Raw genomic sequence first — 13,369 nt, 5'->3', positions numbered from 1 at the left:
GTAATAGTGTTTCAGAACATGACCAGACTAGCTATCATCCAGTAACTACTAACAGTTCTCAAAAATGCTTTCATTATGAACTCTGCCCACTAGTAGGTTTTATATATTAATCCACCAAAGTCTGCATCACAATAGAGCAAGTATCTTTGTGCTAATCAGCTGAACTTTTGGCAACTAGATAATGAACAGGTAAGTACCATCTTCAGTAACTTCACTACAACTCACAAAGCTTCATGTAGAGGAAAAATGGTACACTAATTAGGTCACTAACATGGGACTTGGGAGACTCAAGTTAAGTTTCCTGCTCCACCTGAGACTTCCTGTGTGACATTGGGAATGCCAATTAGAATTAATTCTTAGTTTTTATGATAGTCCGAAAGGACCTAATTAATTACCAAGTATTTGCACCATAATAGCTCCAACTCAGGATTTGCCCAAAAACAAAAATGGGAGAAGAGCTCATGAACAAACAGCAGTTCTCTTGGCCATAGCAATTTCCACTCATATACAGCTAACCCAGGGGTCTCAAATACGCAGGCCCGCGGAGTTATTTGCTGCGGCCCGCCAAGCTCCTCATGCCCCCCCGGAGTTATTTCCTGCAACCACCAAGCTCCCCTCACCTGCCGCCCTCCTTCCCCTCTCCCACCCCAGCGTACCGCGTCCCCACTCCTCTGCCTATCTCCAGGCACCTCCCGCTGCCAAACAGCTGTTTGGTGGCGCTTAGCACTTTCCAGAAGGGAGGAGCGGGGAGCTGCGCACTCAGGGGAGGAGGCGGAGAAGAGCCGGGGCGGGGATTTGGGGAAGGGGTGGGAAGAGACGGGGCCTCATGGAAAGGGTGGAGTGGGGGCAGGGCCGGGGACAGGGAGGAGGGGCTTTTGTACCTTTATATGAAAAGGTGTCAGTGATGCGGCCCTCGAGCCAATGTACTAGTCCTCATGTGGCCCTTGTGGTGATTTGAGTTTGAGATCCTTGAGCTAACCTGTTTCTATAAAGTCAGGCCAAGCCATTTAGATATACAAATGCAGCACTGTTCAAGAATGGCCGAAGAACTTCCAAATGGTTATCCCAGTTCTAGCTCTTCCCAGCAATACGAGACAGTTTTGGTCCAAATACTATGCACCACATGAGTACTGACCAGGACCATAAACAGGCTTTCCAGTCATTTGTCGTCCAGATGGAACAATACTTCATATCAGTAGTGTTATAACGTTAAGACTGCCCTTGTGAATTTGCACCATCTTCTTCTGTTTTTAAACAGCCAGGTGCCCTTCCGATCAACCTAATGGCAAACTAAGTGAGACAGGAGAAAGAACTAAGTATTTTGTGGAAGTATCCTAGGTAGGAATTCTGGAATTAGTAAGTTTCTGTAATGCAATGCACTTCCAAGAATGCTTTTCAAGCATGGAGAAGATCATATTTTTTAGCCACTGCCCATCTCATCTGTACAACTGTGAGGTGTCTGAAGTCCAATGTCTTGTCTTAGGCTGAGAGTGTGGAACCCCAACAGGGTTTTAGGGAATGTGTGTGGAAATATGGAGATCATTCCTTGATGTCAGGTCACTGTAGAACACGGTCATTAAAATGACTCTTCTCTTTACCCTTCCTTCCCCAAACTCCATCCCTTTTCATGATTCATTTGATCATGGCATTGTTACATTTGACCTTAAAGACTATCAAAATAGCTGATGAAACACATCATTGACTAAGGCAGGAGTTTAGGATTTCCTATAAAGAGGGCTCTGCTTTCTGTAGTCTGTCCCCAATTCATTGAGATTATCTCTACCTGCTAAGACATCTGTAAAATTATTCTGACTTCATAGATTCCAAGGCCAGAAGAGACCATTGTGATCATGTAGTCTGACTGTGTATAATACAGGCCACAGAAATCCCCCACCCAAATAATTCCTAAGACATATCTTTTAGAAAAGCATACATTTTTTATTTAAAAATGGTCAATGATGGATAATCCACCACAACCCTTGGTAAATTGTTCCAATGGTTAGTTACCCTCATTGTCAAAAAATTATGCCTTATTTCCATTCTGAACTTCTCTAGTTTTAACTTCCAGTCACTGGATTATGTTGTACCATTTTCTGCTAGATTGAAGAGACCATTATTAAATATTTGTTCCCCTTGTAGATACTTATAGACTAATCAAAACAAAGAGAAGATTAAGAGTTATCAAGATGAGCAGATTGAGCTCTTTGAGTCTATCATGTTTTCTAATCCTTTAATCATTCTTGTGGGTCTTCTCTGACCCCCCTCCGGTCCCCAATTTATCAATATCCTTCTTGAATAGGGAGCAGTATTTCAGCAGCAGTCATAACTGTGCCAAATACAGAAGTAAAACAACCTCTCTACTCCTACTCAAGATTCTGCTGTTTATGCATCTCAGGATCGCATCAGACTGTGAGTTCATGTTCAGCTGATTACCCACCAGAACTCCCTACATCTTTTTCAGAATCACTGTTTCCCAGAATAGAGTCCTCCACCCTGCAAGTATGGCCTACATTCTTTGTCCCTAGATGTATACATTTACCCACATTAAAACACATATGATATGCTTTGGCCCATTTTACTACCGTAAGTGATCCAGATTGCTCTGAATCAGCAATCTGTCTTCATTATTTACCACTTCCAATTTTTGTGTCAAAAGGAAGACCAAATACACAATCTCCTCTCTCACTAACAAAATCTCATGATTTGGGGGGGGGGGGGGGTGGTTCTAGCTCAGGATTCTTACAACTTTTGAGGTTGTTAATACTGTAAACCAGGTCTTAATTTTACAGGGAAGAGAGTTTTGCTCTTCATGATGCTGTTCAGTTTTAACTTATAAAACATTATGCAGTAGCTCATTATATATTTCAGTCCAACAATTACAACTCTACCAAGATGGCATATATACTGAAGTGACCCTTTGTCTTCTATATAAGAGCTACTGTAGTCATCAACAGCTGCAAAGACAGAAGATGACACTAGCAGGACCAGACTGGTAAACTTTGTCCTATAGTTATAGCACTGTATGTTTAATCTTAGAAAACTTTTTGTTCATTGTAACGTAATGGCATTCAATATTACCCATTCAAACAGGATCTCTTGTCTTCTATCTAGGAGAGCAATGTTAGCACTCAGATATTTTTTCACCATCTACAATGTGAGAAAACAGATGCATATGCTACATTTCAGAGAAACAGAATAAAGTTGATTGTTTTACTATTTAAAGCCTGGAAACAAGAAGTCTGGTTGCAAAACATAGTAGGGCAACAACATAGATTCTATAATTTTTAAAGCTGTTTTTCCAATTTTGCTCCTGAATCTTAGGTTTCAAATCTTCCATAATAACTTAAGTATGCAGACAAGTCTCACACTTCATTTATTTTAAGACCAACTTTGCAAACACAGAAACCAGTGTTACTATCATTATTTGACTTCTAAGTGGCATGTATTCAAGGAACAGTAAATATGCAGCCTAACTGCATAACATCAGGAACAGCCCTTGTAATGCTGTGTGAAATATAATCCTACTCTGACAGATTTAAAATTCCATTTCCAATATAGCACTATTATGCTCAGGTACACTGGTCTCCATTCAAATACTTATGTTTTGTGAACTTATTTTTCCCCCTACTGATATTCCACCATCATACAGCCTTAAAAGATACTATGCCCAAAGAACACAATATAGAGTAATGGGCTATGGCTGCAGAATGAAAATATATTTGAAATTCATGTTCAGGTATGAGTTCACGATTGCCTGTTTTAATCACAGCACAAGTTTTACATAAAGTTGACAGTTTAGTTTGCTACTCATTCCTTGAGTAATCTAATTTTAACCTGTCATGATGTTGCAATTGGTATGCTTTGGTTGTAAAGTTTTTCTTTAGTTGATATGATAATCCCCACCTCATTTATGATGAAAGTCAGTTATATCTGCAATAATGGCAAGATAGCATTAAGGCTGAGATGCTACATATTTCTTTGAGACACATACAGTAGGTGAGGCAATATCTTTTATTCGACCAACTTCTCAGATACTCTGATTCCTTCTCCAGACCTGAAGAAGAAGTCTGTGGGGCTTGAAAGCTTGTCTCTCTCACCAATAGAATTTGGTCTAATAACAGATATTACCTCACTCACCTTGGCTCTTGAAAATAAGAATCATACTATTTTGCAGTAGGATTAGTTTAAAGGGACACTCAATTTAAAATTCACACTTTTGCCAGGATCCATACATGAACAAAACAAAAAACCTGAATACTTAGATTACCGTAATTGAAATTTAAAAAAAATTAATTTCTGTAAACACTGATAAATTCCTGAGAAATTTAAAAAAAATAAAAACTGAAAGCAAAGGGACTTGTACATTGGGAAAGGTAATGCAACACAGCAGTTAGAGGAAGGAATGGGAAATCAAGGCTGGTTTCTTTTCCAAGCTTTCACTGACTTGGAGCGTGACCTTGGGGAAATCACTTAACTTCTATGTGCCTCATGTCTACTCACCAGTAAAATGAGCATACATACATATAGTATATGCACATACACACCCCTCACATGCATATTGAAAAGTTTAATATTTGTACAAAGTGCCTTGAGATTCTTGCAGGAAAGCCATTAATGCAAAGCATTACTTAAGTGGGACTTTTCCCATTGGTCAACAATAAATCTGCCTAATAGCCACTAGAAGACTTATGGACATGCATACCCATTGTTGCAAAACAATTCTGACTCTTTTAAAACACACTGAAGACCTTGTTCTGGTTATAGTTCAGTCATATGAAAATAAGAATCCTTTATATATATATATATATATATATATATATATATATATATAAAATAAATAAATAAAACATTCTTCTGGCAAGGACAGCTTTCTATTATCCTTAAGTTACTTCAAAGTTTAAGAAGAGAGAGAATGTGTAACTTGGAGTTTAGGCTAACTCTTCTTTTTCCACTATAATAGACAATCTCCCAATGTTCATACCCTCAAAAGAGAGAAACACAATTGGAGAAATTGGACAACACAAAAACAGCACACCTACATCCAACTTACTTGGGTAATAAGCACTCTAATAAAACCATAAGTCCATAACTATCTGTTGGCACTACTTTCCTTGCACTTTGTTCAAGCAGACAACAAATAGGCTGTTTTTAAGTAAAAAAATAATTAAGGACATGTCCACAGTTGATGTTTTGCAATTCCACTTGATTTCCCAATTGTCCTTATAGAGACCAAGGTCTTAAGCATAGCTCTAAGCAAATAAACACATCCTAATTTTTGAATTTGAAAATAGTATCTTATTAAAAAAAACAAGTTGTTTCTCTTCTCCTTGTTTCCTACAACCACTCCCTTGCGCAGAAAACCTGCAAAAAACTTAAGTGTGACCTTGTCTACATTAGAAAAATAACCCATGGTTGACAACAGACATCATCTGAACATACCATTTAACTGCACTTGAACACATTAACTTCTGGCACTGACAGAACCAAACCATTCCAACACCCATTACAGAAATCGAAACAAATCCCAGAGTTGAATAAGGGGTATAGAACAACTTTCTGTAACATGTTTCTCTCTATATTAGTAACCTAAACTATTTAACCACAGTAGAGATTAGTAAACAATCGATCCTTAAAAACTATGCACAAAATTAAACAACTATTCTTACAAAAACAACCCTTTGTTCAACGTCTACCGTATTACTGAAGTTTAGAATGAAGTCAATTGAGAGGATAACCCTAGAATTTCTGAAGATTTTTCAAAACTGAAAGTCATAACTGGACTATATTTGAATTCCTGCAATTAGGGTCTTTCAACACACATTTCCTTGAAGAGCAGCTTAGTAGTAACAGAGATCTTATTAAGTTTCACACAGAGGAACTCTTTAATTTTGGATTTTTTAAAATCATCTTCTTGTGATGAAGGATTTTACTATGTTCACATCAATAAAACATTAAACAATTGTGATTGAGTGAGATTTTAAAGGCGCCTTCATTCATGTCACAACAACATGAAAAGACCCTGAAAACAAGGTAAACTGATTATTCTGCAACCCTCCACTTAAATGCATTAAGAAAAAAAAAGGGGCAGGGGGGTTGTTTCAGGCATTATCTAAACCTTTTATCTGCTACAAACTAAGGACAGGGAAGGCTAGATGGTGTCCTGAATGTTAGAGACTTACATCTAACCCAAGAACAAACAATTATTTTAACAAATCCTCATGTTTCATACATTAAGGAAATGACACATTATTCATTTTGAGGATGTTTTTAAAAGTCTCTCCTGCTGATTTTGCATATGTCAAATGAAATCTCACTTAGTTCAATTGCCCCAGAAACTTGAAACACGTCAGGGAAAAGAGCAGAAAGGAATCTTGAGACAACATTATGAATATGACAAACAACAACACCGACTTGCATACATTTCAAGTTAATATAAGAAGTGGGTAAAAATAAATGGGGTCAGACCTACAGTATTTTAGCTACTATTTTAACGCCCCCACACACACTTCACAAGACCCTCTCCAGCCTCCCAGCCCAACAGAGGGAAAGACGGCTGAGGGGGTTACGCGGGTGTTGTCATCCCCACTCCAGGATCCCTGTTTACGAGTGAAATGTATCCCCAAACAGACATGAAAAAATCGAGTTTTCTCTTCCGTCAACAGCAGCTGGTCGAATAAAAGACATTCCCCGCCACGCCTTGGCTCGCTCTAGTTTTCTAGAGAACTTTTCAAGACTGAAGTCCAGTTTGAGATTGTTGGGGGGGGGGGAGAAGAGAAAATAGCTTTTACACACACACCCCAACTGCCCATACACACAACCTCCCCACCCCCCGTTACAGCTCTTCTCCTGAACCCCCAGGAACCCCCTCACCTCCCTGCCCAGCTGCTTGGAGTGCAGGCCCGAGGGCTGCAGTCGGTGCCCACCAACCCCCTCAGCTGAGCAGATCCACTGCCCGCTCCCCCGCCCCCGGTTTACAGCTCTGTCCCCCGGCTGCCGCAAATCCCTGATAATCCCCCCCGACACCCGCGGGCTCCCCTTGCCCCGGCACCCCGCGGCTCGCGCACACCCCTTCAGACACCCCCCCGCCTCCAACCTCTCTCGTTGTTTACAGCGCGCGCGCTCGCCGCCCCGGGCCCAGCGCCCCCGCCCCTCCCCTACCTTGTCGGCTTTGTCCATGGCTCCTCCAGCTGGGCTGGGGAGAGGCGGCGGAGTGTCAGGATCAGCTACTTTCTTGTTACTGAGCATGCGCCAACGCTCCGAGCATGCGTATTAACATCCCCGGAAGCCACTACCCTCACTTGCCGTCAGACGCTGCTACCTGTTGAGAACTGGGGTAAACACGGGGCCGCCGCAGCACACTGTCCCCGAGGCGGCCGAACGGGATGGCGGGCGGGCGGGCAGGCCGGCCGGCAGCACTGGGGACAGGGTGTGTCAGCGGGGGAGAGTTAGAGCCGCTTCCTCCATGGCTACCCCCTTCCCGCCGGACTCGTTGAGCCGCGCCTGCATCTGCCGGAGCCGCGACGGCTGACACGGAAACCGGCTCTCAGCTGCGCCACTGATGGGCGGGAGCCAACGGGCGGCATTATCTGGGACGGAAGCCGGGCAGACCCAAGCTATGCGCAACGCGTTGGCCAAGCGGCTTTGCTGGCCTGCGCCTGCTAGAGGCAGAGGGCCTAGTAGTTAGGGCGCAGGACTGGGCGCCAGGACCCATTGGCTCACGTCTCAGCTCTGTACGCATCTGTCAGAGGGCTCTGCAGCTTGATTGATTAACTCATTGAAGCACTGACCTAATCTAACTGGTGACTGGATCTAAGTTGTTTCTGTGGTTCTTCCATCTCTGTAACATGGAGGTACCAAACCCCGATCATGCAAACATTTAAGCATAGGTGTAATTTTGTGTTTGTAGGATTGGGGCCAAGTTTATAAATTCCTTAAATGAATGGTGTTAATAGAGGTACAGACCCAAAGAAGGGCCACATAGCTTTTATATCATTCCCCCCTCCCAAAAAACCCCCCCACCAAACAAACAACCTCAGAACTGATGTTGTAGCTCAAGTCACATGAAGAAACAAGCTAGACCTACAACTGTTATTGTAACAGTGCCTGATTGCCTTAACAATAGGGCTTGAACACTTGTGCTTCACTGACAGCCCATGCCTTTACCGCTTGAGCTAATAGGCTGAATTCAACAGCTGTGGGCTGTATCACATTCCTAAGCTTGTAGGAGCTAACTGCTAGCAGTTGGTTACATTATACTGACTTTTTAATTTTCCATTTTATTAGGGTTACCATATTTTAATTTTTAAAAAAGGAGGACACTCCACGGGGCCCAGGCCAAGAGGCTCTGGCCCCGGCGTCTTCCGCCCGGCTCAGGCCCTGGGGCGCCGGCCCTGTTTCCGGCCGAGCGGCCCCGGCAGTTCCGGCCCAGTTCAGCTTGGGCCCCGGCCCGGCCGAGCACCCCCAGCCTCCCTATTTTCCCGGACATGTCTGGCTTTTTGGGATTTCCTCCCGGACGGGGATTTGAGGCCCAAAAAGCCGGACATGTCCGGGAAAATCCGGACGGATGGTAACCCTAATTTTATCTCATTAACCCTGTCAGTAATATTGGGTATAGTGACACATTTTACCACTAGCAGGGCTGCAAAGTGATCATCCTCTCTATAGCAAACCCACTTCTCCAGCAGCTTGTATTGTGGGAAGTTGTCTCTCTCTACAGCAATTCCAATGGAGGCATACCCAAAGCACACTGGCACCCATGAGAAAAGGGATGGTGCAAGGATTTAAGAACAGTGGCAGTGTGAAATGGTGACTACACTTTTTAGTAGCCACTTGGCTTTCTTTTTAAGAACCTAAACATACAATGCATATAATGGAGGAGTATGAAAAAGATATAAAAAAGATGGCATCAGGAGATGCACCTAAATCTGCCCACTACAGTTCTGCTGTGTAGCTGGGAAAACTGCAAAGGAAAACTCCACATGCAGGCAGGGTTTAGTTAGGGCTAGGAAAGTCCAGCAGACTGGCCTGTGGAGTTGTTGCTATGCAGACCCAAAAAGTTAAACTTCCATGAAGGGGACATACAGGGGTTGCAGCAGCTATTACAAATATGTCTTTGCCTTGGTTATATCCAGCAGCACTTGGAGTTTATTACAAACCGTCAACATTGTATGAAACATAGCCTATTTCAATATTTCATGTACTTTTCCTGCCATTCGAATTCTTTGTGACATTAATTGGGTGGTTTTGCCTCATTTCTCACAGGTTCAATGTTTAATATTGTCTGATTCAGATTATAATGGGGTCACTGCTATCTGTATTGTTCAAAGGCTTTGTGGAATAAGGTACCAAATAGCTCAGCGGACTGGCATTCAGGATAAAAGTTTACATCTCTAGATTACTGCTTGGAAAGTGATTTAAAGTATTATGACAGTACTCCAATGACTTATTTGAAATGGGGTTGTTTAGTTCTGGTATACAGATCTCCACCTAAAGAAAGGAAACAAAAATCTGCATTGGTACAAGTTGTCAGACAGGAGACTGAAGGCTGAATGTATACTGTGGCCAACTGTCTGCTTATTCACAGGAAATTGCTTTAGGTCACAATTGAGACACAAACTCTTAATTTGGACGCACATAAAAAAGGCTATTAGAGCTGCATAAACTTTGTGGTGTTAAGGGTTGAGAGTGTAATGGTGATAGAAGCCAAGCTTGGCTTCTATTAGACAATGTTAGTACAGTAATCACTCCTTAATGGAGCGGAAAACTGGCGAGATTTTGGTATTGCCTCCTATTTTTGCTACTTTCATGTACAAACCTAGAGATTTCTCAGGTCTTACCACAACACATACAGAGGCCAAGATTTTCAAAAATAGGTTCCTACATTCATGCGTTGGCTCCTAAACAAGGTTTGATTTTTTTCTAAAGGGCTGAGCACTCAGCCATTCCCACTGACGTTATATATGTGTGTTCAAAAGGTGTTGGGTTTTTTTTGCTTCCTTCAACTATTACTACCTAGGTTGTTGTGAAGGTCTATTGTTACAACTGCATAGTTAGGGTTGCATTCTAAAACGATCTTAAAATTAGGCAAATTTTTTTTTTTTTTGGAGGAAAGAGTAGCCAATCACCATGAACGTTGTTAGTTTGTGTGTCCTTTGAATTTTGTATATAGGCTTTGCTCATTTATCTTCATACACTTTTAGTAGGAAAACTTTGAATTTGGTCTTTGGTGCACTTTTTTTCCTCCACAGACCTATTTTTAATTATTGACCAATCTCTCTTTAAAGCATTGCCTATCTACACAAAAAATGGTAGAGAGGTAGATCCTGAGTCAATCTGAAGTGACAGGTAATTTAAAAATAAACAAAGCTACAATCTTAGATGTAAGATCATTTTTGGATTTTATTCATGTTCTGAGTCATGTACTAGGCACACAAACATGAATGACTGATAAGGTTGCCAGGCTTGGCTTAGTTTTACTCCATTAAAATGCAGGAGAGAGAGAGTTCAGTCTTTTTCAGAAGAATAAGACACCATTCAGATAGGGTTGCCAACTTACCTCGCACAAAACTGAACACTCTTGCCTCTGCAACCTGCCCTACCCCTGCTCACTCCATCCTCCCCCCATCGCTTGCTCTCCCCCCCCCCCCCACTCGCTCATTTTCACCAGGCTGGCTCAGGATTGGGGTGTGGGAGGGGGTGAGGGCTCTGGGGTGGGGCCAAAAATGAGTTCAGGTTGAGGGAGGGGGCTCCAGGCTGAGGCAGTGGGTTGGGATGCAAAAGGGGGTGAGCGCTCTGGCTCGGGGTGCAGGCTCTGGGGTGGAGCCAGGGATGAGGGGCTTGGGGTGCAGGAGGGGACTCTGGGCTGGGGGGGTCAAAATGCAGGCGCAGACTCTGGGCTGAGGCAGAGTGTTGGGACACGGGGGGGGTGCAGGCTCTGGGGTGGGGGTGGGAATGAGGGGTTTGGGGTGTAGGAGGGTGCTCCAGGCTGGGATCGGGGGGTTTGGAGGGCAGGAGGGGGATCAGGACTGGGGCAGTGGATCTGGGCACAGGAGGGGGTGGGGGTGCTGGCTCTGGGCAGCACTTACCTCAAGCAAGTCCCAGAAGCAGCGATATGTTCCCCCCTCCCTCTGGCTCCTACGCAGAGGTGCAGCCAGGTGGCCTTAGTGCTGCCCCATCCGCAGACGCTGCCCCCGCAGTTCCCCATTGGCCGTGGTTTCTGGCCAATGGGAGCTGTGGCGCTGGCACTTGGGGCCGGGGCAGTACACAGAGCCCCCGGGGCTGCCCCTACACTAGGAGCCGGAGAGGGGATATGCTGCTGCTTCTGGGAGCCGCAGAGAGCCTGCCTTAGCCCCACTTCACCACTGAGTGGACTTTTAATGACCCGGTCAGCAGTGCTGACCAGAGCCACCACGGTCCCTTTTTGACCAGGCATTCTAGTCGAAAACCAGACACCTGGCAACCGTACATTCAGACCATACCTTGGACTAGATGGGACCTTGCCCTCTATTATCTAATTGAAGCTAGCAAATCCTGAGCCATATTTCAAGTTTGAACCACCAAAAGAAGTTATAAAAACAGCAAAGGGTCCGCTTGGCAATATAACAAAGCACATGAATAAAATGTGAAACCAAATTATATATTAAAATAAATGTGGAATCTGAATCCTTTATCTATGGTTTGTTAGCTTCAAATTAATTTACTTTATTTTTACATTCACAATATAGTTTGTTTTATTTGAATTATTTCAGTTTAATTAATATATTTTGCATTTATTTATTTTGGAATCTGTTTATTTTAGTTTGCTATAAATGTAATATGAGCAATAATATACAAACCAAATGTGTATTGTATTTTTCAAATGGATGATCACTATGACAAGGTTATCTGCAAAACAAATTGTTATATTGATGAAACAGGTTTTTTTTGTTAGGTTTATATAAAAAGTTTATTTTTGAATATTTCTCTTGTCCTGTCCACTGACTCTGTGCCTCAGCCAGGGGATTAACAACACTGGTCCTCAGTGATCTCCAGCCATCCGGGTTTTTGTTCCAACTACCAAATAATCGTTTTTATTAAAATCCACTGGTTTGCATTGCATATAGAATTCTCACATGTCCTATTTTTAGTATGAATTAGGATATTTAAGAGTTTCATATGCAATATTAAGCAGTGTACATTTTAAAACAAACTATTAAATGCTGGTTGGATTAAAAACCTGGACTATGGATGTCCCTGAGGAACAAAGATGAGAATCTCGGTCTTAAGCAATGACCTAAAACACCACCTGGAAAGCCTCACTCTTTGGCCTTGAATCTCACTCTCTGGAGCTGTAAATCTCACTCTTAAGGACAGCCAGCCCTTTGCAGGGGCTACATTTTTTGTCAGATTTCATCCCATAACAGAGAAAGGTGCAACATTCAGCTATTAACAAAGATTTATGTGCAGCTGCGGATGGATAGTTTATCCACCCACAGCTGCACTTTTGCCTCCCCAGGTGCGATCCCCCCCCACCCCCACCCCAGAGGCTATATGTATGAAGAAAAAGCAAAAAAAAACAACAGTCAGAAATCTTGTATTTCCTTTGCCCTTAAAATCCTCTTCTCCTGTCCCTCACTTTAATGATATTTGTAAAACAGTTTGAGAAAAACATGCTAAAGTAAAAAGTTTTGCATTGTATTGTAAGAAGGCAGATTCAGCAAAGAAAGCTAACAATTCTCTACAAGTGACCACAGCAGCTTTCTTAGGTAGTGTTGCCAATACTCAGACATTCCACGGAACTACAGAGCACTGGACTCCTCCCACTACAGTCACCAAAGCAACCACAAGGCTAAATCCTATTGAAAAGTGATAGGTGTTGCATTGTGCCCCGAAGACACACACACTTGAGCTCTTTTAGTCTAATGCAAGATATCATCAGAGTCTTCCACCAAGCCACCTGATTGCTGAGCCCAGTCTACTCTAGCATCTTGACCCATTGCAGACAATGATTGCGAGTAAGAGATTCCCCTGACCAGGTGCTAAAAATGGTAAGGTAGTGTAGATGAAGTTAACATGGGCCTACTCACAGGGCATAAAGTTAAGTATGTGCATAAGTCCTTGCAGCATTAGGAGCTAACAGTTGATGATTTGCTGAGTGTGACTATGAGATGGAGCTATAAAAGTTCACTTTCAATAATTTGTTTAATACGAACATTTGATTCACCTAACATTTCTGTAGCAAAGAAATTAGGCTAGAAAAAGAAAACAAATATAGTCTGGTTAATTACCACTTATACTTACAGTATAGCAAAATGTCAACACTCCCAGCTAAGGCATGCTACTGGAAAACAATAATTCTGAGTGATAAAGAGATCAAATACCTAAGAGAGAA

General features: G+C 42.6%; 1 protein-coding gene across 2 annotated transcripts in view; it reads right to left on the bottom strand.

Moving 5' to 3' along the window:
* The window catches only part of SECISBP2L (SECIS binding protein 2 like), a 39,247-nt gene extending 31,608 nt beyond the window's left edge, over window positions 1–7,639 (bottom strand). The window contains exon 1 of one of the 2 annotated variants that reach the window (XM_054041808.1): window positions 7,159–7,639. In XM_054041808.1, the coding sequence (XP_053897783.1) occupies window positions 7,159–7,245 (87 nt within the window). In that variant the 5' untranslated portion in view covers window positions 7,246–7,639. Of the gene's footprint in view, window positions 1–3,078; window positions 3,181–7,158 lie in introns of those variants that run through there. The other variant, XM_054041809.1, reaches the window with a different exon arrangement.
* Window positions 7,640–13,369: the final 5,730 nt, after the last annotated feature.

The sequence above is a fragment of the Malaclemys terrapin genome, chromosome 10, assembly GCF_027887155.1.
Source record: "Malaclemys terrapin pileata isolate rMalTer1 chromosome 10, rMalTer1.hap1, whole genome shotgun sequence".
Classification (NCBI taxonomy): Eukaryota; Metazoa; Chordata; order Testudines; family Emydidae; genus Malaclemys; species Malaclemys terrapin.
Note: the sequence above shows the minus strand (reverse complement) of the source record. Positions and strands in the feature narration are given on the sequence as shown.